At 41.9% G+C, this 24,687-nt stretch overlaps 1 protein-coding gene across 23 annotated transcripts in view; it reads left to right on the forward strand.

Moving 5' to 3' along the window:
* Window positions 1–24,687, forward strand: part of LOC105491228 (WW domain containing oxidoreductase) — a 1,122,875-nt gene that overhangs the window by 93,910 nt on the left and 1,004,278 nt on the right. The window contains exons 6-7 of one of the 23 annotated variants that reach the window (XR_003020332.2): window positions 316–423; window positions 1,229–2,948. The exons of 20 other annotated variants lie outside the window; for them this stretch is intronic. Coding sequence is in view for 2 of the 3 variants with exons in the window: in XM_071083676.1 (XP_070939777.1) it covers window positions 316–348 (33 nt within the window). In the remaining variant the exon portion in view is untranslated. 2 more of the 23 variants (XM_071083676.1, XM_024795955.2) reach the window with 2 other exon arrangements.

Below are 24,687 nucleotides of genomic sequence, written 5' to 3' on the forward strand. Positions count from 1 at the left end.
TTAACTTACGTATTCCATTTCTTGTTTCTAGACTGTCTCCCTCCAGTAGAATGTGCGTTCTGCTATAGAGCAGCGCCGTGTGACGCAATAGCAGGTCCTTTATAAACGTCTGTCGAAGGAGAAAATGAAGGCACGTGTGGCCTGGCTGACATCTGAGTTTGCAACTTCTTTTATGCCTTCTGCTAACTGGGATCCCAGTGGGCTTCCCTGCTGTGCCCTCTGAGGTTCCCCAGACCTGCCAAGCTGCTCCATCCCCAGTTCCTTGGTGCCTAATGGTACTTCTGCCTGGAAAACCCAACCCTTCCACTTTTTCAGACCCCAGTCTCTCATCTGGGAGGGTCTACTTGAGCACTATGACCTATGTGAAGATTTTCCCAGTACCTGCAGACCGACTGGAACCTGCTCCTTCATTAAACCTGACAGGTGCGTCCACCTGGCAGTTCTACCCTAAGAACATGAACTTCTTCAGGGAGGGAGATGGGACTTTTCATCCCTGGGACCCAGCTCCTGGCTCACCTCCTACTGGTTAGTGGGTGATGATTGAATGACTTCCGGAAGAAATCACGTGTCTTAACTACTGTTGGTCCTGACACCATGGCCACCTTCCAGAAATTTCCACATGTGAAATTGCAGATTCAGGCTGGGCACATTAGTGGGTGCTAAGTGCTAAGAATAAAAAGAGTGGCTCACGCCTGTAATCTCAGCACTTTGGGAGGCTAAGGTGGGCAGATCACCCCAGGTCAGGAGTTTAAGACCAGCCTGACCAACATGATGAAACCCTGTCTCTACTAAAAATACAAAAATTAGCCGGACATGGTGGCGGGCACCTGTAATCCCAGCGACTTGGGAGGCTGAGGCAGGAGAATTGCTTGAACTCGGGAGACAGAGGTTGCAGTGAGCCGAGATCACACTACTGCATTCCGGCCTGGGCGACAGAGCAAGACTCTGTCTCAAAATAAAAAAAAAAAAAAAAAAAAAAAAGATCTAACATGTGGAACATGAGAGAAATGAAAAAGATTGAATTCCGTTCCAAATGGGGTTTTGAATTTATTTTCGCACTTCCTATTTTTTGAGCCCAAGAATGCAAGATGTAAGCTAAGAAAAGATAGATGAAAGTATTGCTCTAACATACTGGCTTCCTTCTATTAGAGAAGAATGCAAATCTTTGCCTTATCTCAGTGATGGGCCCCACTTAACCCTTTGTCTTACTGAGAGCACTTTTCTGCAGATGATCAAGTGGAATTTACTGTGATGGTGCGTCAAATCTTGAAATAATCTACCTTTCAAGAAAAAAGAGTTTAACCAGATGATTGTACCTTTTAGCCATATCTACAATTAATTTGAATGTATTGTAAGCTGTTTAAAATATTCCATTAAGGAAGAAGGTAAGCCTAGCTTATGGTAAATACACTACTAAGTGTTTATAGTACATTTCATATTTTACATGATTTCCTTTATAATTCTGCTTATCTTTTCATTCTAATTCCCTGAAGGACATATAAAAGAACCCCTAAAGAGAGTAATTACTGCTGTACTCTTTAACCAAGGCTCCTTTTGCAAAGAGAAATCTGAGCTGCTTTTTAAAGAAGGCCGTTTTTAAATAAAAATGCAAATAAGCTACTTTGTAACCACATTAATTACCCACCTAGCCTCTTATTACCATGTTTGTATTGTTTGCAAATACTATTTACAGTCGTGTGGAAATTAACATTACTGGTCCTGAGGAAAGATTGTGTTGGGGAGGTTGTGCTTTGGAACCAATTAGGGCGAACCTTGTCTCCACTGAGACTCTGGGGAAAAGCACAGCCTTGCAATGTCAAATAATAGCATTAGCTCTGACTGCATAGGCAGAGTGCTGTAATTATATTATTGGCCCTATTTTGCTTCTGCAATGAATTTCACTGCCTGCATTGTAAAATCAGCAGGTAGCAAAGTTTCTGCTAATGATTTAATGTACTCTCTGATCATTTTGGACAAAAGTCATGGTAAGATCCACAAGGCAATTTTTTCACCCCCACTGACTACTGCCTGGTTTGAGGATTTTAAGTGAAGACAAAATGTGATTCTCATCTCCTTGTTTCCTAGTGAATTCCTTCCCGCACAGAAGAGAAAAGTACTCGTCTAATATATAATTTCAGGCATAAGGAGAAGGTGATATTGCATTGCAAATAATAGCAGTTAGTGGGAGTTGAGAGCCAACTCTGCACCAGACTCGTATCAGCCACTTGACTTTCATTATTCCTTATTCCTTGGTACGTCTGCACCACCTGTGATATCGGTCCTTTTTACTGCAAGGAAACTGAGGCTCGGCGATGCTAAGAAACTCAGCCAGGGTCAATCGGCTGTCAAGTGGCATTGCCAGGATCCAGATGGAGGACCATCTGACTCCAAAGCCACCTGACTCTTTCCCATATACCGCAGTTTCTAATACGATATTACACCCAGCTTTAATATGGGCACACCTCGTGGATGGTGCTATCTATAAATTAATTACCTCCCACCGCGCCACATCAAGTATAATGGATGTAATATGATTTTTCAGAATTCAGCTAAGTACCCACTGAGCTTTACATTTTGTAACTTTTTAGACTATACATCAAAATGTCTTTGGGATTAAAACTTTTTTTTTCATATGTTTTGAGGTCAGTTTGAATCTGAGCTTAGTAAACGTTACCATGAAACTTTTCTCCCATCCTTTTAGGAACTACCTGTGAGTAAACTCATTTTGTGACAGAAAAACACAAAAACGCTATGTGTTTTTCCAGCGTTCATCCCAAGGATAGAAGAAGAGAAGGGAAATAACACTTCACATCTCTATTGCATGCCAAACGTTTACAGACGTTATTTGATTTAATCCTTTAATAACCCTGTGAAAAGGATGTCACTGTCTTCACTTGACAAATGAGGAAGATGGCAGTGCAATCAAGACATATTGACAAGGCGAGGAGGTGAGCGACTTGCCCGAGGCCACGCTGCTGAGTCCTTGGCAGAAGCAGAATTTGAAAACAGAGCCCCCATATGTTTTAACTGCTCATTGGAAACTGACAAGGTCACTTACTCCTCGCCCTTCCCTGTACTGGTAGTTTTTCTTTTATTTTCTTTAATTTCTTCCAGTTCCTTTCCTTTTTACAGCAAATTTGTAGTTATGGTGGAGAAAAGGGCAGTTTTCATTCCTCTTCCCTACAACTTTAGTTTAACTAAAAAGTGGCTGCTGTGTCCTGGTAGCAGTGGGTAAGCCATCCAGTCCCTGCAGGCGTCTATGCTCCAGGTCTCCAGTCTGAGGCTGCCTCCTCGCTCCTGGGGCAGGTGCCTCTGGGGGTCTCTGCCAGGCTTGTCTGGTCATGCAGCTACTTCCAGACTGATTCCCAGATCTTGCATTTTTATGGAGGACATCCCCAGCATTCAGAGAAGATCCTGGGAGCTGGATTCCTACCAGAGGAATTAGAATGAAACCAGCAAAAACAAAAACGACACCGTTCCCACTCCCCCGCACCCAATACACATGCAGGGTAATATTTGATAGCAGTAGGGAAAAAATCCAGTGTTATAGGAGACAAACCACAGCAAGCTATGGCCTCTCACCCTTCCCTTCGCACCCTCCGCTCTGTCCACTCATTTGTTCCTTCCATAAATAATGACAGAGAATGAGCTGTATGCCAGTGTTTCTCTGGATGCTGGCTGCAGGGATGAACAAAGGCAACCTCTAGGAGAGATTTCTGTTTGTGATGCACTCGTGTCTTCTGCTTCCTATGTCTTAAGATTGTGCTTAAACTGCCACTTCTTCAGCTGTTGATTTCAGGCACTATCTAATGACTTTTGCTGTTGTGGACAGGGATTTAACTCATTTTTACCATCTTCCATAGTTGTATCTCCTTCCTCCCATTATGTTTGTAACTTCAGATTTTGTAGATTTTGTATATGTCACTATCTTCTATATATATATATATATGCACGCACACACATGCATACATGTATGTAATGGTATATATACATGTTTGTTTCCATTTTTGCTCAAACTGCTCTGGACGGTTCTTTGCTCCGGGAGTTCTTTACTCCCTCTCTTATCAGAAGAGGTTTTTGGTGCCCTGATCAATCCCTCTACCTCTTCTTTTCTCCTTTCACCCGTGACTTCTGCTACTTATAGTTCTGCTTTTTCATGGTCCATAACATTCACCTTCCATTCTGTACCCATAATTAAATCTCCCATGCATCGCACTTTGAGAGGCCGAGGTGGGTGGATCACGAGATCAGGAGATGGAGACCATCCTGGCTAACTCGGCGAAACCCCGTTTCTACTAAAAATACAAAAAATTAGCAGGGCGTGGTGGCACATGCCTGTAATCCAAGCTACTCGGGAGGCTGAGGCAGGAGAATCACTTGAACTCAGGAGGTGGAGGTTGCAGTGGGCCGAGATTGCGCCACTACACTCCAGCCTGGGTGACAGAGCAAGATTCCATCTTTAAAAAAAAAAAAAAAAAAATCCCATGCATTATCTATGGATTGACTGCAAAAGATGAGAAGCAATAGAGATGTCCATCACTATGGCCATCTAGAAATTTCTCACCCAAGGGCCAACTAATCTTTCCCTGTGTTGTATTTCCTGCTCTGCGGGTCCGGCATCATGACCTTTGTACTACCCAGGAAAGCCAGTGTTCTCATGGGCTCTTCTCTTTTTTATGCTCTACCAGATGCTAGCACTGTGGCGTGCCATTAGCTCACTAGCAGCTTAAAGGGTACAGGTTCTGAATCTCCTTAGTGCGTCTCACCTGTTATTTCTGAGACTGAGTAGATGATCTTCTTTTATTCAGATGTCTGTGTCACGTATACCTGACATCCTACCCCTTTCCCATAAAAAAATCACGCTTGTGAATGTCTGTCTGAGGCTGAGTTCCCGACTCCAAGATCCCTCTTCTCGCTTGTCGAATCCAGCAGCTGATGGCATTTATGTCTGTAGATTTCACTGTCAGTGAGTCATTGACAGACTAAGCAGGCTGTTGGATGGAGCGATCAATGGCATGAGGGAAAACACTAATGTATGCAAGAAGAGCCATTTCCTAGTAGGAAAAAGATTTATGTGTGGAGCTGCAAAGGTAGTGGCTTCAGTAGAAATCACCAAGGACCTGGTAGTCAATGCGCAACCTAATTTTCTTTGGAAAGCTGTGGGAATGGCAAGGGAGGAAATAAATAATGCATTTCTTTATATCTCCTCTTTTAAGTTACTGAGTGTCGCCAAGAGATTTCTAAGGCCATACATCGAATCGAGTCAGCTGTAAAACCGGAAGGAGCAATGTTTGCTGACTGTCGCCTTGGCCGCTGACCCTGATCCCCTCCACACATAGTAGGCAGCTTAAAAATTCCTCTCCAGACTTCTGATTTTCATGTGACTCGCTGCTAAGTTGTCTGGGTTTGTTTTAATTCCTCTCCCCCTGCTGACAGTTCTTTTAGCGGGTGTCTATAAAGGTTGGGGCATTTGCTCTGACAACAATAGGAAAAGAAAGGAGGAAGGAATAAAAAAGAGAGAAAAGGAATAAAAACAAAGGTTTGGTTTAGATGTCTGATTTCTCCGAGCCTCAGTTTCCCAGCATGTAAAATGTTGTGAGGGCTCACACTGGTATTGTCCAGGTGCTTAGCAGAGCATCCATTACACCAGAAAGTGTCACAAAAATTTTTAATATCATCAATAATACTGTGCTCTCCCTTGATTTTTTTTTTTTTTTTTTTTTTTAATCAGTTAATCCGCATTCTGGGAGATCTGACTTCCTTGTTTAAGGCCCTGGGGGAAGTTTTGTTATCTGTAGAGATGGATTAATTTTAGAGTGTGGTGGCCTTTGCCCAAGGTGAACCTGTTGATAGAAAGTGTCACCAAGTTCTGTCTTGGGCCCGTCCACTCGGTTGTATGTGCTGGACCCTGGGTGTTCACGATGGGCTGTGCTGGAGGGGAAAAGAGGCGTGACTCCCAAATTCCATTCTTGCAATTAAAAATTCCTTTCATTTTATTTGTGAGAGGGTATGGGAGCACAGTGGACGGCAAACAGAAGAGAAGCTTTTGATTGAAAGGTAAACATTTACTTCTGCCTTTTAAATAGACACAGCTAGTCTCTTTACTCTCATGGAAGCAGTTATAAGGAACATAGACATGAAAAGAATATGAACATTTCTGGTCTTTAACTATGCCCATATTAATCCACCCTGGATAGAGGGGACTGTACTATTTGGAAACATCAAAATAAAATGTTTTTGTCATACGGTGTTAAAATGTACTCGTTAACGTGGCAGCATATTCCTTTTCTTCTGTGATCATTGAAGTAGGGAAGGAATTTCAACTAAGAACCAAAATGATTGTCTGTTAAGACACTTATGTTTTGAGAAGACAAATTAATATAACATTACTATATGGGGAGTGTAGAAAGGCTAAGGTTGTAAGGAAAACTTATTAAGCTTATGCGAATATTGAAAGCATGAGAAGGCATGACCAGAACGTATTAATGATTTGGGCTTGATTATTCTGAGACTGTATTCTAAGTCTAAAATGTTGATAACTAAGACCTCAAATGATAAATGTTTGGCAAAGCCAAATAAATGAGTAGCAGGTTGAAAAAAAAGGCAAGAGAGAAGTAGGTATTAATAGTTTTCCAAAACAATGTAGTCTCTTCTAGAAGAGAGTCCTGCCCCAGCCATGCCTACCAGGTTGTGTTTCTGGGATTATTTCTAAGTCACACTTAAGCTCATCTTTACCCTTCTCCTGGACCCCCAGTTCCCTCACTGGGCGTTCCTTGGGTTATTTATTTATTTATTTAATTTTTGAGACAGTCTCACTCTGTCACCAAGGCTGGAATGCAGTGGCGTGATCTCGGTTCACTGCAACCTCTGCCTCCCAGGTTCAAGTGATTCTCTTGCCTCAGTCTCCTGAGTAGGTGGATTACAGGCACGTGCCACCATGCCTGGCTAATTTTTTTGGTATTTTTAGTAGAGACAGGAGTTTGCCATGTTGCCCAGGCTGGTCATGAACTCCTGAACTCAGGCAGTCCGCCTGCCTTGGCCTCCCAAAGTGCTAGGATTACAGATGTGAGCCACCACATCCAGCCTTCATTTTATTTTTGATTTTTCCTCTTTAAACTCTACTTGTGACCACCTCTTTCCTTTCCCAAGCTTTTACTAGCCTCTTTCATCCTGTTCTTGCAATCTGGCTGAAAACCTGCTAAATAAGGGAATAATTTTGACATGGCCTCTGGTCTCCCCACAAACCTAGGTGATTCCAGACCAGTAATGTCTTGAGGACACTGTTGTCCCATCTTCCTTTCTAGGCTGGGCTCAGATTACTGATGTGGAAGAGTTGTTGGTCCTGGTCCAACATGCCATGACCTTGAGGCCTCTGGTAGAAAGGAAGGAATGAAGGAAGGGTGGTTCTCCAAACCCTTGGCCCATGCCTCATCCTTCTATTCCCTTCCTTTTCCAGGTGTGTAGCTGGTCAGATTTTTAAATTCAGTGGATCTGGCTTTATGCATTTTAAGCCTTAGGTTGTTGGAACACAGCTAAGTTAGTCATCTTTTCAAGAACTGAATCTCAAAAAAGCCATCTAGACCTCGGTTGTAACCATCACATTCATTGACTTGATTGTTGATCTGTTTGTCAAATCAGTTTTCTGTTTGGGGAACATTTTTGTAAGTGCATGTATTTCAGCTCTTAACATTTTAAAAATAAAATTTCACTGGGAAAGAAATGTCATTTGACTGGAGTACCAGGAACTTAGAATGAATCCATTTGTCAGCAGTATTTACACACTGTCTAAAATAGGGTCCCCCCCAGTTCTCTGTCTCTGTACTGTGTCCCCACTTTAAAAAATAGCTCAACCTCTCATTATATTTGTAATTTTTTGTTTTTTTCATAGTGTGGTGGTTTTTTGTTTTTTTGTTTTTGTCTTTTTAAATGCTCCATGAAGAAAAGACATTTGTTGTGTTTACCACTTGAATTCCTGGAATAGTTCCTGGAACAGCATAGGTGAATAAATGAGCAATTATTTTGTCCTCAACACTATAACTGATGTTGAGAAGGTCAAAACAGAAAATAAAAACATATTTCAGTAGCGCCAGTTCCTGCAGAGGCTGTCTGCCAAGGACCAAGTAAAGGAAATAGAACTAGACCCTCTGGATTATGGTGGGAAAACAAAATACAGTCATATTCCTGCCTCAGCCTATCCTTGAACTGGTGTCTTTAGAAAGGGGAGGTCAAGTAAAGGCCGTAAGGCTGGATGGTGGGGAAGAAAAAGGCCTGAGGATAGGTGAGAAACTGCAGAGCCTGGCGGAGTTCATTTAACCTCGCTGTGCTTCTGTTGGACTTAGCGCAAAATCAAGACACCCACCTTTGCCTGCCCATCCTGCAATGGTTTGGGGGCCCTAAGGAGATGACTGGGGAAGTATATTTGGCAAACGGCAGCACTGGCTCATGTTCTGGGATGAATCAATATTAAGTAAGTTTAATGATGGGTAGGTTCATTCAAAAGGGAAATATGTTTCAATGGAGAAGAGAAATTTGTTAAGTTGTATAATAAATATTTTGAGTGTATTTGGATAGAAGTTTATGAAGGAAAAGGCAAAATTCTCCGTGTCTTTATGGGGAGATATTCGATATATTTCTCTTGGCAGAAATAAAACATATTCAATAATATAATTAGGCAAACTTGTCTTAGTTGACAAGAAGTCCGTGTCTCCATCTGCAAAATGAAGGCAAGATCAAGAGATGTCAGTTAACATCCTTGCGACCACAGGTTGGGAGGAGAACTGGGGAGGAACTTATGGATAGGTGACAGCATAAAACTAGATGGAGAAGGGATGGTGGAGCAGGTAAAATAATGAGGCTCAGTGTTCAAGAAGGTCTTAGGCAAGCACATGCTAGTGATTTTCCTCACTGGTGTAGTAGTGACAGATGAATCACATTTTGCTCTCCTCCCTTTTTCATAGTGTGAGTACATAAAGGAGACCTTGCCTGGAAAAAGCCCTATGCATGGCTTTTGAGAGTGGACCTGGGTCAACTGTGGAAGCTTGCTGCCTTGAAACCTTTGCAATTCTGGAGAGTTGATGGGTAACAAGTGTGTCCCTATAGTCTGCTTGGACATGATGGTGTGGCCACTGACATGTTGTCAGCCATCCCCTCAACTCCAGGGACAGGAATGATGAGAAGAGTGACGGGGCAGGTGGTGAGGGCACTGTCTGCCCAGAGGCAGGACAGTTTGTACTACCCGTAGCAAGAGCAGGTCTTTGAGAGCCATAGCAGCTGGCTTCCTATTTGGAGAGAACAAGAATGTGAAAAGCTGTTTATTACTAGATGTGGGCAGAGCCTCCAGTGTGTTTTTTTTTTTTTTTTTTTTTGTTGTTGTTGTTCTTTTGAACCCTAATCTCTTTTTAAAAAATTTTTTATTTTTAATGTTAATGGGTACATAGTAGTTGTTTATATTTGTGGGGTACATGAGATGTTTTGATACAGGCGTGCAATGTGATATAATCACATATGAAGAATAGGGTATCCATCCCCTCAAGCATTTATCCTTTGTGTTACAGACAATCCAATTACTCTTTTAGTTATTTAAACATGTGCAATTTAAGTTACTATTGACTATAGTCACCCTGTTGTGTTGTCAAATAGTAGGTCTTAATCATTCTTTCTATTTTTTTTTGTACCCATTAACCATCCCCGCCTCCCCATCAACACCCCATTACCCTTCCCAGCTTCTGGTAACCATTTTTTCTACTCTCTATTTCCGTGGGTTCAGTTGTTTTGATTTTTAGTTCCAAGAAGCACAATGTTAGACCCATAGTGGGTGCCTTCTGTTGCCATCTGAATCATGGGACTGCAGAATTGGAGAGGCGGGAAGGCCTTGAGAAATACCTGATTACACACCTGGGTACTGGGATGAGGAATATGAGGAGCGGAGAGAAAAGATGAGTCTCAGATTGCATAGCAAGTCTGTGATGGAAGCAAAGTTAGACCCTTTTGGTTTTTATGTCTTACCTCCTTGCCATTAGTTAGGTAAATTTAGACCACCATATTTTCTAAGATCAGAGAATAGAGAATTTTAAATTCTAGATTCTTGCCTTGTGGATGTTGAAAAGAAGAATTAAAAGTTATTTGGGATATCCAATCAGTTAATAAATAATTATGAATGAATAAACTGTTTTGTTGAAGACGCCGTGTTATGGCAGACATGAACATGGGGCTTAAATTAGTCCTGACTTGTAGAAGCTCAAATCCAGGAGGCAGAGGAGTTGGTTGTTAAAGAACTCTGTGGTGAGCTGGACAGGATGACATAAAAATTATGGAAGTTCAGAGCACAGAGCAATCTTTTCCAGTGATGGGGATGGAATGTGGGGGGTCATGGAAGACTTTGTGAAAGAGTTGGAAGTAGAATTATTACTGTTGAAAAGAGATGGGGAGGTAGGTAGACAAACAGAAAAAATGCCATAAAACAATAAGTTAGGATAGAAAAACTCCATGTATCCATATGTCAATTGGCCCATCTGTTCATTCATGCATCCTTTCATTCTCCTATGCATCCAATCATCCATGCATCCATCTGTCCATCCACACAACCACTCATTCTTCATCCATTTGTCCATCTGCCCACCTACCCATCCACCCTTCCATACATTCATCTATTCATCCATTCACCCATCCATCCATCTATCCATCCATCTGCCAGTCCACCCACCCTTCCACTCACCCACCCACCCATCCACACTTCAGTCTGCCTTTCCAATTATCCACCCTTCCATCCATCCACCTACCCACTCATCTACCCTTTCATATATCCATACATCCATCTGTTCATTCATCTATTCATCCATACGTCCTTCCTTCCTTGTTTTCTTCCTTCTATCCATCTATTCATCTACCCACCCACCCACCTATCCTTCACCCATCCGACCATCCATCCTTCCACCCACACCTATCTCCCCTCCCTCCCTCCCTCCCTCCCTTCCTTCCTTCCTTCCTTCCTTCCTTCCTTCCTTCCTTCCTTCCTTCCTTCCTTCCTTCCTTCTTCCCTCCCTCCCTCCCTCCCTTCCTCCCTCCCTTCCTCCCTTCTTCCCTTCCTTCCTTCTTCCCATCCTCTCATCCTCCTTTCCTTCCCTTCCTTCTCTTTCTTTCTTTTGTTGTTTCCTTCCTTTCCTCCCTCCCTTCCTCTCTCCATTATTAACTTGCTGGTATTTTATTTCATCATTGCATTGTGTTTATCAATAGACGATTAGTGGAAGAAGAGAAGAAATCAGGTGAAGTCTTTGTAGGATCTAGAATGTCTAGGCAAAGGAGTTTGAAATTTTTTATGCTATGTTCTACTGGGAACCATTTCAGGATTTTGAGGTATAGTATGATATAACAACAGCTGTGCTAAATTCTTTGAAGTTATTAGTAGTGGAATATCAATCCAGAGTGAAAATAAATAATTTTGGAAATGAGCCTGTCATCGAAGTGTAGTTTGTTTTCTCTTTAAATTTCCCAGCAAAAGTATTTTAGTTGTTAAAATAAAGGAACAACTATTAGAAAGGAGGAGGAGAAGAATTAGAAGCAAAAAAAAAGGTAAAGGTAAAGTACCTTGGTGTTTCAGGGTTTCTAAGATTAGGAACTTTAAATGTTGACCCCATTTTGGTCTTTACCTTCGAAAGATGGGAGAAAGACTAAGAGAAGTTTCTAAGCTGATGTTGCTTTACTAACTGGAGTAGGACTGAGAGACCATCTATAAATATTAACTTTGTGTTTCCATCAAACATTTAGAATTTTACCCTATTCTATTTTTAATTCTCGTTTCAGACTGAAGGGGTTCTTGGTGAATACTTTTGTAGATACAATTAATAGTTATGAAAATCGTTATTGAGAACCTCCAGGGTTCAGAGTATTCAGCTGAGTGTCTTTTCTCACCTTCAGAACTACCTTTAGACTAGAGTGTTAATTATTAACATATTTTAGATTATTCAGACAACGAATGTATTTAGATTATTCAGACAACTGCAATATTTAAGGAATACGTCCAAGGTCGCACAACTAAAACGAAGTGGCAAAGTAGGGTTTCAGAACCTTTTAGTCTTTTCTGTGTTGCAAAATTAAGATAATGATAAGAGCTAATGATACCTCTCCCTTACTGAGAATTGAATGTTTTATGTGAATTAAAAAGTTTAATCTGCATAGCGTTTCATCAAGATAGATTCCTTGTTATCCTCATTTTGCAGATGAGGAGACTCAGGCATTCAAAGATGAAGTCATTTTCCCAGGGCCAGAGGACTAAGGAAAGGGAGAATTGGGATTAATTCTACATTGTCTGCTGGTAATACTTATTGCTCATTTTCACCAGTTAACACTGTTTTATGAGCATTTGCCCACTTTCTAAAAATATAATGCTCTTAATCACCCACATGGACCTACTCTATCCCAGGCAGATGCCACGAATTATTTTGTGTTTTCTTTTTGTATGTATTGATGCTGTTTCCTCAGTTTTAAATAATGGGCTTTGATGACTGTTCTTCTACATAAATTATTACATATCTGTAGCATAGAATCTTAAAAATTATTTGATTCAAATGTATACATAATTTTCGTATCCCTGATAGATGTTGCCAAATATTTACCAGAAGTGAATTAAGTAGTTTTGCTACCAGCATTATCTGAGAGGGCTCGTCTTATTACATCTTTGTCAACACTAAGTATTATCTCTCTTATTCTTTTTTTGGTAATCTTTGTTACTTTGTTAGGATTAAAGTAGCTTCTCATTTTAATTTTCACTCCTTTAATTGAGAAGCAGAACGGATTCTTTTTTGGTGACTTGTTTCAGAGTCTCTTTAGTTTGAAGATGTAATAGATGTAGCATCTGTTATGTCCGGTAACAGGATAACAATGCATTGCTGGGATAATGAGGCTGCCGTGAGCAGTGATTGTGCCACTGCATTTTCAGCCTGGGTGACAGAGCAAGACCCTGTCAAAAAAAAAAAAAAAAAAAACAAAAAACAAGAGGCGGGGTCTGTTTCCAACAATGCTTTTTTTTTTTTTCGCCGTGGTTTTGAGATAGAATCTCGCTCTTTTGCTCAGGCTGGAAGGCTGGAGTACAGTGGCATGATCTTAGCTCACTGCAGCATCAACTTCCTGGGCTCAAGCAATCCTCCTACCTCAGCCTCCTGAGTACCTGGGATTACAGGCATTTGCCACCACTCCCAGCTGGTTTTTGTATTTTTAGTAGAGACAGGGTTTCGCCATGTTGGCCAGGCTGGTCTCGGACTCCTGACCTCAGGTGATCCGCCTGCCTTGGCCTCCCACAGTGCTGGGATTACAGGCATGAATCTCTCCATCCGGCCTCACAGTACTCTTCTGACTAGCTTGATCATATGCCAATGTTTTATTCCTTCGTGGAGCTCAGAGTAAGCTTGTTTTACTGGATGTTTTCTATAATAAAGCTAGGTAATGGTGAATCACTCTAATTACCAAAAAGCTGTGTTTGATAACAATGTCGGAGATGAGGAAGATAGAAATAACATTTGAGTAATTCTTTGCCATTCTGTCTCTGAATCTTGAAATAAATACTCTTGAATTTATATATTCTTGGTCCTTTAGGAGCCATAAAAACATACCATTACATATATATATGAAATGGTGAGACACTGCGTATTTATTAAGAGGCATGACCCTTAGGACTAGATAAGTCAAATTAAATCTCATAAAAATCTGTTACGGAAAATGAATATGTGGCATTATTTTTTCTTTTAGGGTCTCTTTATTAATTTTGTCATGTTTAATATGTTGCAGTTGCAAACAAATGCATGCGTTCATTCCTAATTAATTTATGTAATTGGGTTTTATAAATTTAGGTATTTAGGAAGCTGTGCATAACACACTCCATTTACTGTGTGCTGTAGCCAATAAAATCATAATAGAAAGAAATATAGTTTGAAGCTCACTTCAGTGGTAAATATAGATTAGTTGTAAATGATATCTTTGTAATGTTTATTTTAAATTTTGCAATGCTGCAGATTTTCTGAACATACCAATTAATGTTCTTATTTGAAATAATGACTAGTTAATTACGATAAATTCTAAGTGCTCCATCTCTGACAATTAAAAATTGTCTTACAGCTTTTTATTTATTTATTTATTTTTTCAGTTCTTTCCAAATAATATTAAGTGCAGCATCTGGGGAAAGAAGAGTAAGAATGGAAGGAGTGTGTTTAAAATATGGGCGGTTTTGTCAATTCCTATTGGGAATGGTTGTATTTGAATGTATATACATATGCACATTTATGTGTAATGTCTATTTCATGGTAAATAGGGAGTGAACGAGTTGAAAAATATGAAATGCAGTTTGAATTGTTAAAAAACGTTATAAATTATAACATAAAATCAAATACAATGGGTTAAAACCAGTACATTTTAAATAAGTTTACATTTGTCATCGTGATGTGACTGTGATGTCACCTTAGGTCCCAACTCAGCAAGGACCTCTGCAGCCGGAAAAGACCAACTAGAATGATTTGATCAGAAAGGGAACGGGTGTTAGGCTGCTCCACTGATACTTTATCCACTTTAGGAGAGAGAGCCCTCTTCCTTCTTCATCTAGCTCAAGCCACCTGTCACAAATGCACGTCAGTGCTACACAGTTCTGTCCAAGGTGTTAACTGTTGTCAAGTCTGTTTTTTATGAATATGTTTCAATATAAGAAATTGTCTCTGGTCCAAAGTGAAACATCTTCCTCTTTGACTCATAGCAAGCTCATGGAGCTATCTGAACATTGTTCTGTATAATATGTACACCTTTGAGCAATCTCGTGATTCTCTGTATTCTTTGTAAATCTAATACCTTCCATCCAGAGAGACTATACATGTGGGGTCCATTGGGAGTACCTCTATTTTGAGCTTTACAGGTTAAAAGAGAATGTCAGATTTGCTTTTGAAAGTATGGGCTTGTGGAGATTAAAAAAAAACCAAACCTTGAATAATCATGTATAAATATAAATACTGTATGTAGAATAAGTGTAATGGATCACATTTATGATGAAATATGTATGTCTTTCCAAGGGTAAGACCTTCATAATTCATTTATAAGTTACCTGCTTTCCCTTACATGTAAGTAGCAGAATAGTAATTTTCTTCGTTCTTTCTGAAGAATTGCCACACAGGGAATGAAAAGAAAAAAGGATAAACTTTTCTCAAACAGCAGAATGTCATTCAAAGATAACTGGAAAAAAGTACGAGAAAAGCCAAAAAGAAAAAAAAAAAATTGTAGGTCCTGGTGATGCTGGAAAAATGACGTGTGAGCTGAGGTTCCAGACGCGGAGCTTCATCTATTTTGTCATGTTATGACAGAAATCATTACAAGGGTGATAGGTTTATTTATAAAGACTTGCTTCAATATTCAAAGTACATCTATTCTAACATTCCTCATTTTGAACCAGGCTGTGGATCAAGATGAAAGAAAAATTAAATTGTATATTGAAGAGCTCTTAATTGAGCCGCGCTGTATTTAACGGGGAAGCATTGGCTTCAGGCAGTCGATACCGCTGAGGATTTTTAATGTCCTGCATCATGAGACTGTCAGTTTGTTTTGGAGAATGCAAACAGGCTAATGACAAAGCCCTGCAAACTTTTGTAGTTGCTGCTGGTCTTTTTGGAAGGCAAGTGCTAATTTACCCACCATTGAAACCCGGCACACACATGCATGTGCACACACACACACACACACACTCTCTCTCTCTCTCTCTCTTTCTCTGTCTCTCTCTCATGTGGAACTAAATCCTGCATTTTCTCACCAGAGGGCTAATGACACACTGCTTAGTCACCCAAAACCTGTTTCCTAAGGAGTCATTTTGGGGCTTGTTTAAAGTTTTTAATGAAAGGCTTTATATAATATTACATTTCCCCTCTTTTTCCTTAATCAATGTAAATTCAATTGCATTTCAGAGGGTGGCTGAGTGGCATTTCATCATCTCTAATATCCATTTAAAAATGTTAGGTCTACCCAGTTATAATTCTTAAAAGTAGCCTATCAGTGGTTTAATATGTTATCTCCATTCTCTAAGGCAGTGTTAATTTCCTTTTGTAGTTAATCTATCCTACTACCAAATTTAGTATATTTATAGTTAAAGATTCCGTTAAGAGCTAAGTAATTTAAGTACATCTGGGATAAAGTGGCCTTGGCTTTAACTATGAAACAAATTTTCTTTATTTCATTCTCTTCACTGATAAATCTATAGTAACTGGAGGCATTTCTAGAATTGTGGGCAATTTCAGCCTCTAAAGTTTGATTAAAGATACTTCAGATATTCCTACTGAAAGGCTAGAGGGCTGAAAGGAATTTATTTTGGGTTCTGGCCCTGGCGCTGCTCCGTGGAAGAGAACAGACACTGAGTTTAATTCCCACGCTGCCAGTTTCCCACGAGTCTAGGGTGGGTGTTACTTCTCCAAAAGGTGATGGTAGAACCGCTTGAGACTTCTTATGGCTGTGGCAGGAGACTCACACATCACAAGGAGTCCAGAGGCATGACTTTGAAGAGCTTTTTTCATTCATTCTTCCTTTTGTTCACTTATCCATCAAATACATGCTGTGGGCCTACTGTGTGCTGGGCACTGGTCTTGTCAGGTTCTTGGGGAAGACTTCACTGGGGAGGTGACATCTGAGCTGAGTGTATGAGTGCAAGAGATAGCGATCACACCTGGGAACTGCTTAATAAAGTCCCCAGCGTCTTGGAGCCACTTGCAGACCTTGGCAGTTGCTGTTGCTCCTGCTGCTGCTGCTGCATTGTCAAGATAACATTGACGTCTTGGAAACATAGAAAAATTAGGCTGCTGGACTGTGTGCTTAGAATCAGTGTGCTAACTCCGTTTCCAACACTGTAGAAAAGTGGTTCCAGAAGGAAGAGTTCAGGGTGAGAATGAATAACAGGGAGTGACTTTGCAGTGGGAACCAGGCTTTGCAGCAGAGCTAGGATTGGAGAAGATCTTCCTAGCAGGGAGAAGAGCTCAAAGAAAATGCATGAAGGGAGGAAGGTTGCAGGAGTGGGAAGGACCAGAATATGGTGTGGAAAGAATGTGGTTCAAATCCAGGCTCTGTCATTAACTGCACCTACCCTTTCTGAGCTGAATGTGTTTTGGACACTGGAGATAATGCATGTTAAGATCCTGGTAGCTCTAATTATTTGCTACCATGGTACATAATCATGGGAGCTCTATTTATTTGATCATATTCTTTTGTTATTATTATGTGGTATACTTGGGAAAGGTATGTGGGAGCAGCAAGCAGGTGAGCATCCTGTTTGGAATGCAGGGCGGGGAACTGCCCTGCCTAGTCCAGCCTCATTCCAGAGGCTAGCACCTGGCCTCAGCTGTAGAGCTGCTGGGAACATTTCAGCTCTCTGCTTCTTTGGCAGTCTAGCGCTGTCACAGAAGGAAGGCTCACTCCATGGAGAAGGGTAGATTGATTTCTTCTCTGAGGGCAGAGGCTGATCAGTCTAGGCTGGCAGAAATAGATGTAACCTCAGAGGAAACAATTTGCATTGGCCAAATCAAGTCAATGGCCATGCCCAAATTCAAAAGGACAGGGAAGTGTAATTTTACTGTGTGCCGTATAGGATCCAGGCCCCAGGAATGGTGGTGATTTGCCAGGGGGAAATGGAGGAGTAACCCCTTCCTTGATTACCTCTCTAGTTTGTGTTGGATTCTGCAAAGTCCCTTGAAGCCTGATAGATGGGCCGTGTCAGCATTTGAGTTTTGTAGCTGAAATGTGGGTGAGTTCACCTACGTCCCCTTCAACACAAGGCAGTGAGAAACACTTTCTTGTTCTATAAATCTGAATTAGGTCCAAGGAAGGGGGTATGCAGCATAGAGAGGAACCAAAAAGGATGCAAAATTTAGGATAAATATTGTACCTTGGGAGGCCTGCCTGGTCTACCCTTGATAACTCATGAACACTCTGGTAATGCTGGAAGGCAAAGTAAAAGCCAACCTCATGAGAAAGAGATGGAACACAGGATGGAACTTGAGCTGCTTAAAAAGGCTTCTCAGGCAGGCTGCACTGGAGTGTGCTGCTGTAACAGACATGCCCGGATCTTGGTGGCTTAGCACAGTGAATTCATTTCCCATTCATGATATCTGACCACACATGGGGGTAAGGGGCTGTGCTTTAAAGTCATTCAGGGATCTGTCTGGGCCCAATGCCTCACACCTGTAATCCCAGCACTTTGGGAGGTGGGTGGATCACTGGAGGCCAGAAGTTTGAGACCAGCCAGGCCGACATGGTGAAACTCCATCTCTACTAAAAATACAAAGGTTAGTCAGGTATGGTGGCGTGCACCTGCCATCCCAGCTACTTGGGAGACTGAGGCACAAGAATTGCTTGAACCCTGGAGGCAGAGGATGCAGAGAGCTGAGATCATGCCACTGTCCTCCAGCCTGGGTGACAGAGTGAGACTCTGTCTCAAACAAACAAACAAACAAACAAACAAAAAAGTCCTTCAGGGATCCAGGCTGACCTCAACACCATCTCTTATGTGTGCCTCTGTTCTTTCCCTAATACAAGGGAGCATGGGAGATTAGTGTCTGGCTTGAACGCTTCCACCCGGAAATCTTGCTTCTTCCCACAATCCATTGGTGAAAGCAAGTCAATGGTCATGCCTCAATTCACAAGATAAGCACTATCCTACTGTGTGCCCTAAAGAATTGAAGATCAAGATACTTGTGAGCAGCTCTCACAACTGCCATAGTGGCAATGCGAATGGCATCTATTTTTCATGTGACTGAGAAAATAATTGGTCAGATATTGCAGGATTTTTGGGGGAGAGAGGGTGGAAAAGAGCTTACAGATTAAAACAGAACTGGCATAGCACCTAGATTTTAAACAGAAGGAAAAGATGACATTGGGGACCAGAGACACAGAAATTTCACTTCTGTGCCGTGACAAATACCAGGGAGATGTAATTGCAAAATGAAGCTGCAAATGTCTTACCCAGGGAACTAGGTAACAACCTGCTTGGCTTCATAAAGAAGGAATAATATCCAATTAGACTAAGTGTATTCGGTGCCTGAGTGACAAGCCCTGGAGACCTCAGGGCCTCTGGGGCCCCCAGGGCAGTTTCAGGAGGCTGTCTCCAGACCTGTCCGGGGTGTGAGCATGTCACGCCTGGCCCCGCGCCTCCCCCGTACAGCTGTCTCTGCTCTTCTAAGCACTGAAATGAGTAACCTGTGTTCCAGAGTCTGCCCTTCTCAGCCATGGGGGCAGGGGCACCTGGCCTGTCAGACTCACCTTGCCTCCCTGCTGTCCGTGCCCTACTGCCTAGGGCTGGGCTCATGACTGGGTCTACATCAGCTCCACATTGCAGACTGACCCCCTGGACCCTCAAGTCTCAGGATCCCTGTTTCCCTGTCGGTGCTTCGTCACCCAAAGTCACTGCAGCTCCTCCTTCAGGAGTATCTGAGCGCGTTCAGGGTCGGGCTGAGGGGTCCCAGTTTAAGCTAATTCCTACCTGTGCGACCACTAGCCAAGTACTGAACCCCTCTGAACTTCAATTTCCTCATCTGTAAAAGGTGGTTGGTTTGTAATTGTTCCTACCTCTTAGGGCTTTTGTGAGAGTTTAGATGATAAACCACCAAGCAACAGTGCCTGGAATTCTGTGCGCAATCGATGTCTGCTGCTGTCAGCCCTGTGGTCGCTGTCTGCACTCCCATCCCCTGTCATCCCCCAAGTCTGGTCTCCTCCTGAAGCCTCTTCCCAGGCCTCAGCACTCAGGGATCGCACCTTCCTCTGAATATGCTGTCCCTTCTAATCATGCCATTTAGCCACACTGCCTAGCACTTTCTTTTTTGAATATTCATGTCGCAGGTCCCTGAAAAAGTTGCTAAGCCTGCTAAAAGCAAGGCCAGGCCTTTCTTTCTTTGTAACCTTAATGCCCAGTGATGCTCCGTTCAGTTTCACACTCAGTTGGTTTCGTAGTTTGATTTTATGTCGTTGTTTGTTAATGAGCTACTTTATCCTTATGAAAATAGTTAAATATCAATAGCAATGAATAAATATTACCAATAAAAAGTTCGTCATTTAAAAATTTGGAGCTGGACTGGAAACTAGGGATACTGCGTGGTATATTTTAGTTCTACTGATATGACAGTATGTGATACTTAATCTTTGTCAAGCAGCTTTACAGAGACTACCATGAGAATGGGTTAAATTAAGAGGATTGTCTTTGCTGTTTAGCCAATATGGGCCACAATCCAGTGGTTTGAGACATGGCGGGGTTTGGTAGTCGATGCAGGATATTACTGGAGAAAGAGTGTTAGAGGATGGAAGATTGCTTGATATTTCTGGCTTTCTTTTTTAACTGTGTACTCTTTGTAAAATCACTGAAGTCCCATAGGTCATTTTCTTCCCCGTATCAAGCCCCTGCTATGTATCAGGTGTTGTGCTTACGTGATGTTTTATGCACAGTGTTTCATCTTCGTTAATCCTCATAAAGATTGATATGGTTTGGTTGTGTCCCCACCCAAATCTCATCTTGAACTGTCATCCCCATAATCCCTATGTGCCCAGATAGGGACCTGGTAGGAGGTGATTGGCCGATGGTGGCAGTATCCCCCATGCTGTTCTCACGATTGTGTGTGAGTTCTCACGAGATCTGAGAGTTGTATAAATGGCAGTTTCCCCTGGGCTTCATTCTCTTTCCTGCTGCTTTGTGAAGAAGGTACTTGCTTCTTCTTTGCCTTCTGCCATGATTGTAAGTTTCCTGAGACCTCACCAGCCATGCGGAACTGTGAGTCAATAAACCTCTTCCCTGTATAAATTACCCAGTCTCAGGTAGTGTCTTCATAGTAGTGCAAAAACGGACCTGTATTAGGTCTGGCACAGTGGCTCATGCCTGTAATCCCAGCACTTTGGGAGGCTGAGGCGGGTGGATCACTTGAGGTCAGGATTTCCAAGACCAGCCTGGCCAACATGGTGAAGCCCTGTCTCTACTAAAAGTACACAATTAGCCCGGCATGGTGGTGCATGCCTGCAATCCCAGCTATTTGGGAGACTGAGGCGGGAGAATCACTTGAACCTGGAAGGTGGAGGTTGCAGTGAGCCGAGATCATGCCACTGCACTCTAGCCTGGGTGATTCCATCTCAAAAAAAAAGAGAAAGAAAACAGACTAAGACAGTGATCTTTGAGATATTGGGACTGTTTTTATTCCCATTTCACAGATGAGTGACTAACTGGCTCCAGGCAGGACAGTGAATAAGGGGGCACAATGGAGACACAAACACATTGCTGACCAGTGGTCTCATCTATCAGCCACACTGCCTGTCTCAGCATGGGCCCTGTGTGGACCATTCCATCTCAATTTATTTCTGATTCTTGCCAATTAAATAAGAACAGCTGAAAAGTAAAATAATAAATATATACATAAAAACAGTAGTGGAAGTAATAATGATAATAGATAAAATTTTTTGGTCTTTCTAATCCCCAGAGCCTGGCTTAATTATTTTAAAGTAAATCAACACTTTGAACACTTGCAGGTTAGAAAACCAGTGGACCGATGGATGCATTACAGCCATTGTTTCCAAGTGTATTAGTTTCCACTTGCCGCTGCAACAAATTATCCCCAATGTAGCAGCGAAACAACATAAATGTATTATCTTTCAGTTCTGTGGGATAGAAGTCCCACAGGGGTCTCCTTGGGCTAAAATGTCGGCATTTCTTTCTGGAGGCTCTGGGGGAAGATCATTCCTTGACCTTTTCCCATGATGTAGAGGCTGACACATTCCTCTGCTATGGCCTCTTCCTCCATTTTTCAAAGCCAGCAAGTTTGCATCTCTGTCTTTCTTTCATGGTCACATTTTGCCAGGACTCTTCTCCTGCCTTTTTTTTCTACCTTTAGGGATCTTTGTGATTTCGTTTGGCCCACCTGGATAATTAGGGTCCTCTCCCTATTTATTTTTATTTTGTTTGTGAGACAGAGCCTTGTTTTGTCACCCAGACTGGAGTACAGTGGCTTGATCTTGGCTCACTGCAACCTCTGCCTTGTGGGTTCAAGCAATTCTCCTGCCTCAATCTCCTGAGTATCTGGGACCACAGGCACATACCACCATGCCAGCTAATTTTTAGTAGAGATGGGGTTTCAACATGTTGGCCAGGCTGGTCTCAAACTCTTGACTTCAAGTGATCTGCCTGCCTTGGCCTCCCAAAGTGCTGAGATTACAGGTGTGAGCCACCACACCCAGCCCCTCTCCCTATTTTAATTCAAGCTGATTAACAACCTTAATTTCACTGATAGCCTGAATTCCCCTTCACCACGCAGTCCACCATATTCATGAATTTCAGGGATTAGGACCTGGACATCTTTGGTCAGGAAATAGGCATCATTCTGTCTACCACAACGCGGGAGCCCATTGCCCTGCATCCACAGTCATAAAAGTCTGTTCCCTTCCTCCCTGATCCTTCCTAACTTCTCCTGCCTGCCTTGCAGGATATGTGGAGTTGTTAGTTCCTAGCACCGCTGGCCAAAGCGAGGATTGTTGGTTCTACTCCTACTTTCCAGCTGGTAGAAGCAGCAATGTATATAGGTACAACTCCAGTGTGGGAAAAATGCTAGAGATACAAAGTAGAGAGAAATAGCCTTTGTGTGACGTGAGCAGCAGAACAAAAATTGAGGGTGCCAAATAATCCTACGGAGTGGTGAACTGTCTAAGATGGAATATTGCTGTTCCTAAATCCTGGCTGTGTTGAGACACGTGATCCTGCCGATGAGATGAGAGCTGAACCACACTCTTCTGCCAGATTCTGGGCTTCTGACCTTAATAGAGACGCAGAAACTTAACAGAGGGCTCAGAAATCTATTGAAAGTTACTAGGTGCCGGGTGTCTCGGAAAGTGTTTCACACATGCCTGAAATGTTAAAGGCAAGATTCATCCATTCTCTCAGCAAACAGTTACTTCACCTACCGGGAAAGGGGCTGTAATATATAGGGGTATAGGGATAAATAATTCTGTGTGCCGTGCGGACCGTGGAGACTCACCTTCTACACAGGTCAGGTTCTGAAGTCAGCATGTAAACTGGAAGTGGAGTGGAGTCAAATGACCCTCAAAGATCCTTCCAGACTTCATGCCCTTGGCAACTCAAAGTCAGTTTGGAAACTCATATGCTGGTTTCTTCCTTGTATTTATGTAGCAGCCTCCTTTTCCACAAAAAGCAGAGGCCAAGGCATCTCCCCCCGTCAATTTTTTTACTGTCCCTCTCCCTCCCCGTGCTTAACTTTCTTTTCTTTTCTTTTTTCTTTTTAAGACGGGCTCTCACTATGTCACCCAGGCTAGAATGCAGTGGTGTAATCACAGCTCACTGCAGCCTGGAACTCCCAGGCTCAAATGATCCTCCTGCCTCAGCATCCTGAGTAGCTTGTCCTGCAGATGTGTGTCACCATGCCTGGCTGATTTATATTTATATTTATGTATGTGCATGTGTGTGTATATACATATATATAAATATATATAAATACATATATATACACATACACACACACACACATATATATATATTTGTAGAGATGGGATTTTGCCATGTTTCCCAGGCTGGGCTCAACCACCTAGGCTTAAGCAATCCTCCTCACTCAGTCTCCCAAAATGCTGGGATTGCAGGCGTGAGCCACCATGCCTGGCCTTTGCTTGCCTTTTTAAATGTCTTTGATAATTCAGGTAAATGTGTGTATGATGTAACTCTATAGGACTGAGGGTGTGTGAGGAGGCCAGGAGGCTGTTTGTTGACAGGAGTCATGATTTGACTATATGAGGTCACAGACAATGCTTTTTAAATTTTCCTGTCAACCTACAGGAAAACTATTCTCCTTCCTCTAAGGAAAAAAAAAATGCCCTGATAAAGCAGCTACATTGATGACAGGCACATCAAGGTTTTAATGTGTTCTCTAGATTTATGATGTCTACAGTGGTCTCCATTCTGGAAAGCAAAGTAGGACAAGCACAACTTTGGGGCCAGGGCCCTTCTTGGCTCAGAATGTCCCTGTCCGGTGTGTGCCGTGCAGTGTAGAAGCACACTCCGGTGTGCATCTAAGTTTATGTGCTATCTGTAGAGACAGTGATTTTTATTCATTAGAGTTTTTGAGTCTAATTGTTTTTAAACTGCCACTTTTGTTTGTTAAAGATACAGATGTCTAGCCATAGAGGAAAGCAAGGTGGATTTATCGTTGCAATTAGATGCTTCACAATTTGAAAACCTATTACTTAAATTGGTGAAATGTCAGTTTTATGCAACTTGATGTTTAGAAGTCCTTGGAGTCCGGGACTAAACTCATATGCAATTTAACAAGATCTTGGTGAGATAAAGGAAGTTGTACTTGAGGAAACATTGAAACACACCAGATGGAATTTTCCAATTCCCTCCCGCGTGATATAGAATAGGTGAAGGGAGATAGATCACAGATTGATTTTGGATAACTCTTACATTAAGTGGAGCAGAATTAAAAACAAAAAAAATCACTGGAAGTTGGCCTATGTTAGATTACTCCAAGCAAGTTAGTTAATATGTTAATATGAATCTAGATGAACACTGAGAGTTTTGCTCTTCTTGTTAATTTGCACCATCTACTAATCTCTGGGCAATGGAGAAAAAGTCGTAGGTTATAAGTTTTTTATTTATGGGCATTGAACAATATCTTTAAAATGTAAAATATAGCCGACAAAATGCAC

This window comes from Macaca nemestrina, chromosome 18 (genome assembly GCF_043159975.1).
Source record: "Macaca nemestrina isolate mMacNem1 chromosome 18, mMacNem.hap1, whole genome shotgun sequence".
NCBI lineage: Eukaryota > Metazoa > Chordata > Mammalia > Primates > Cercopithecidae > Macaca > Macaca nemestrina.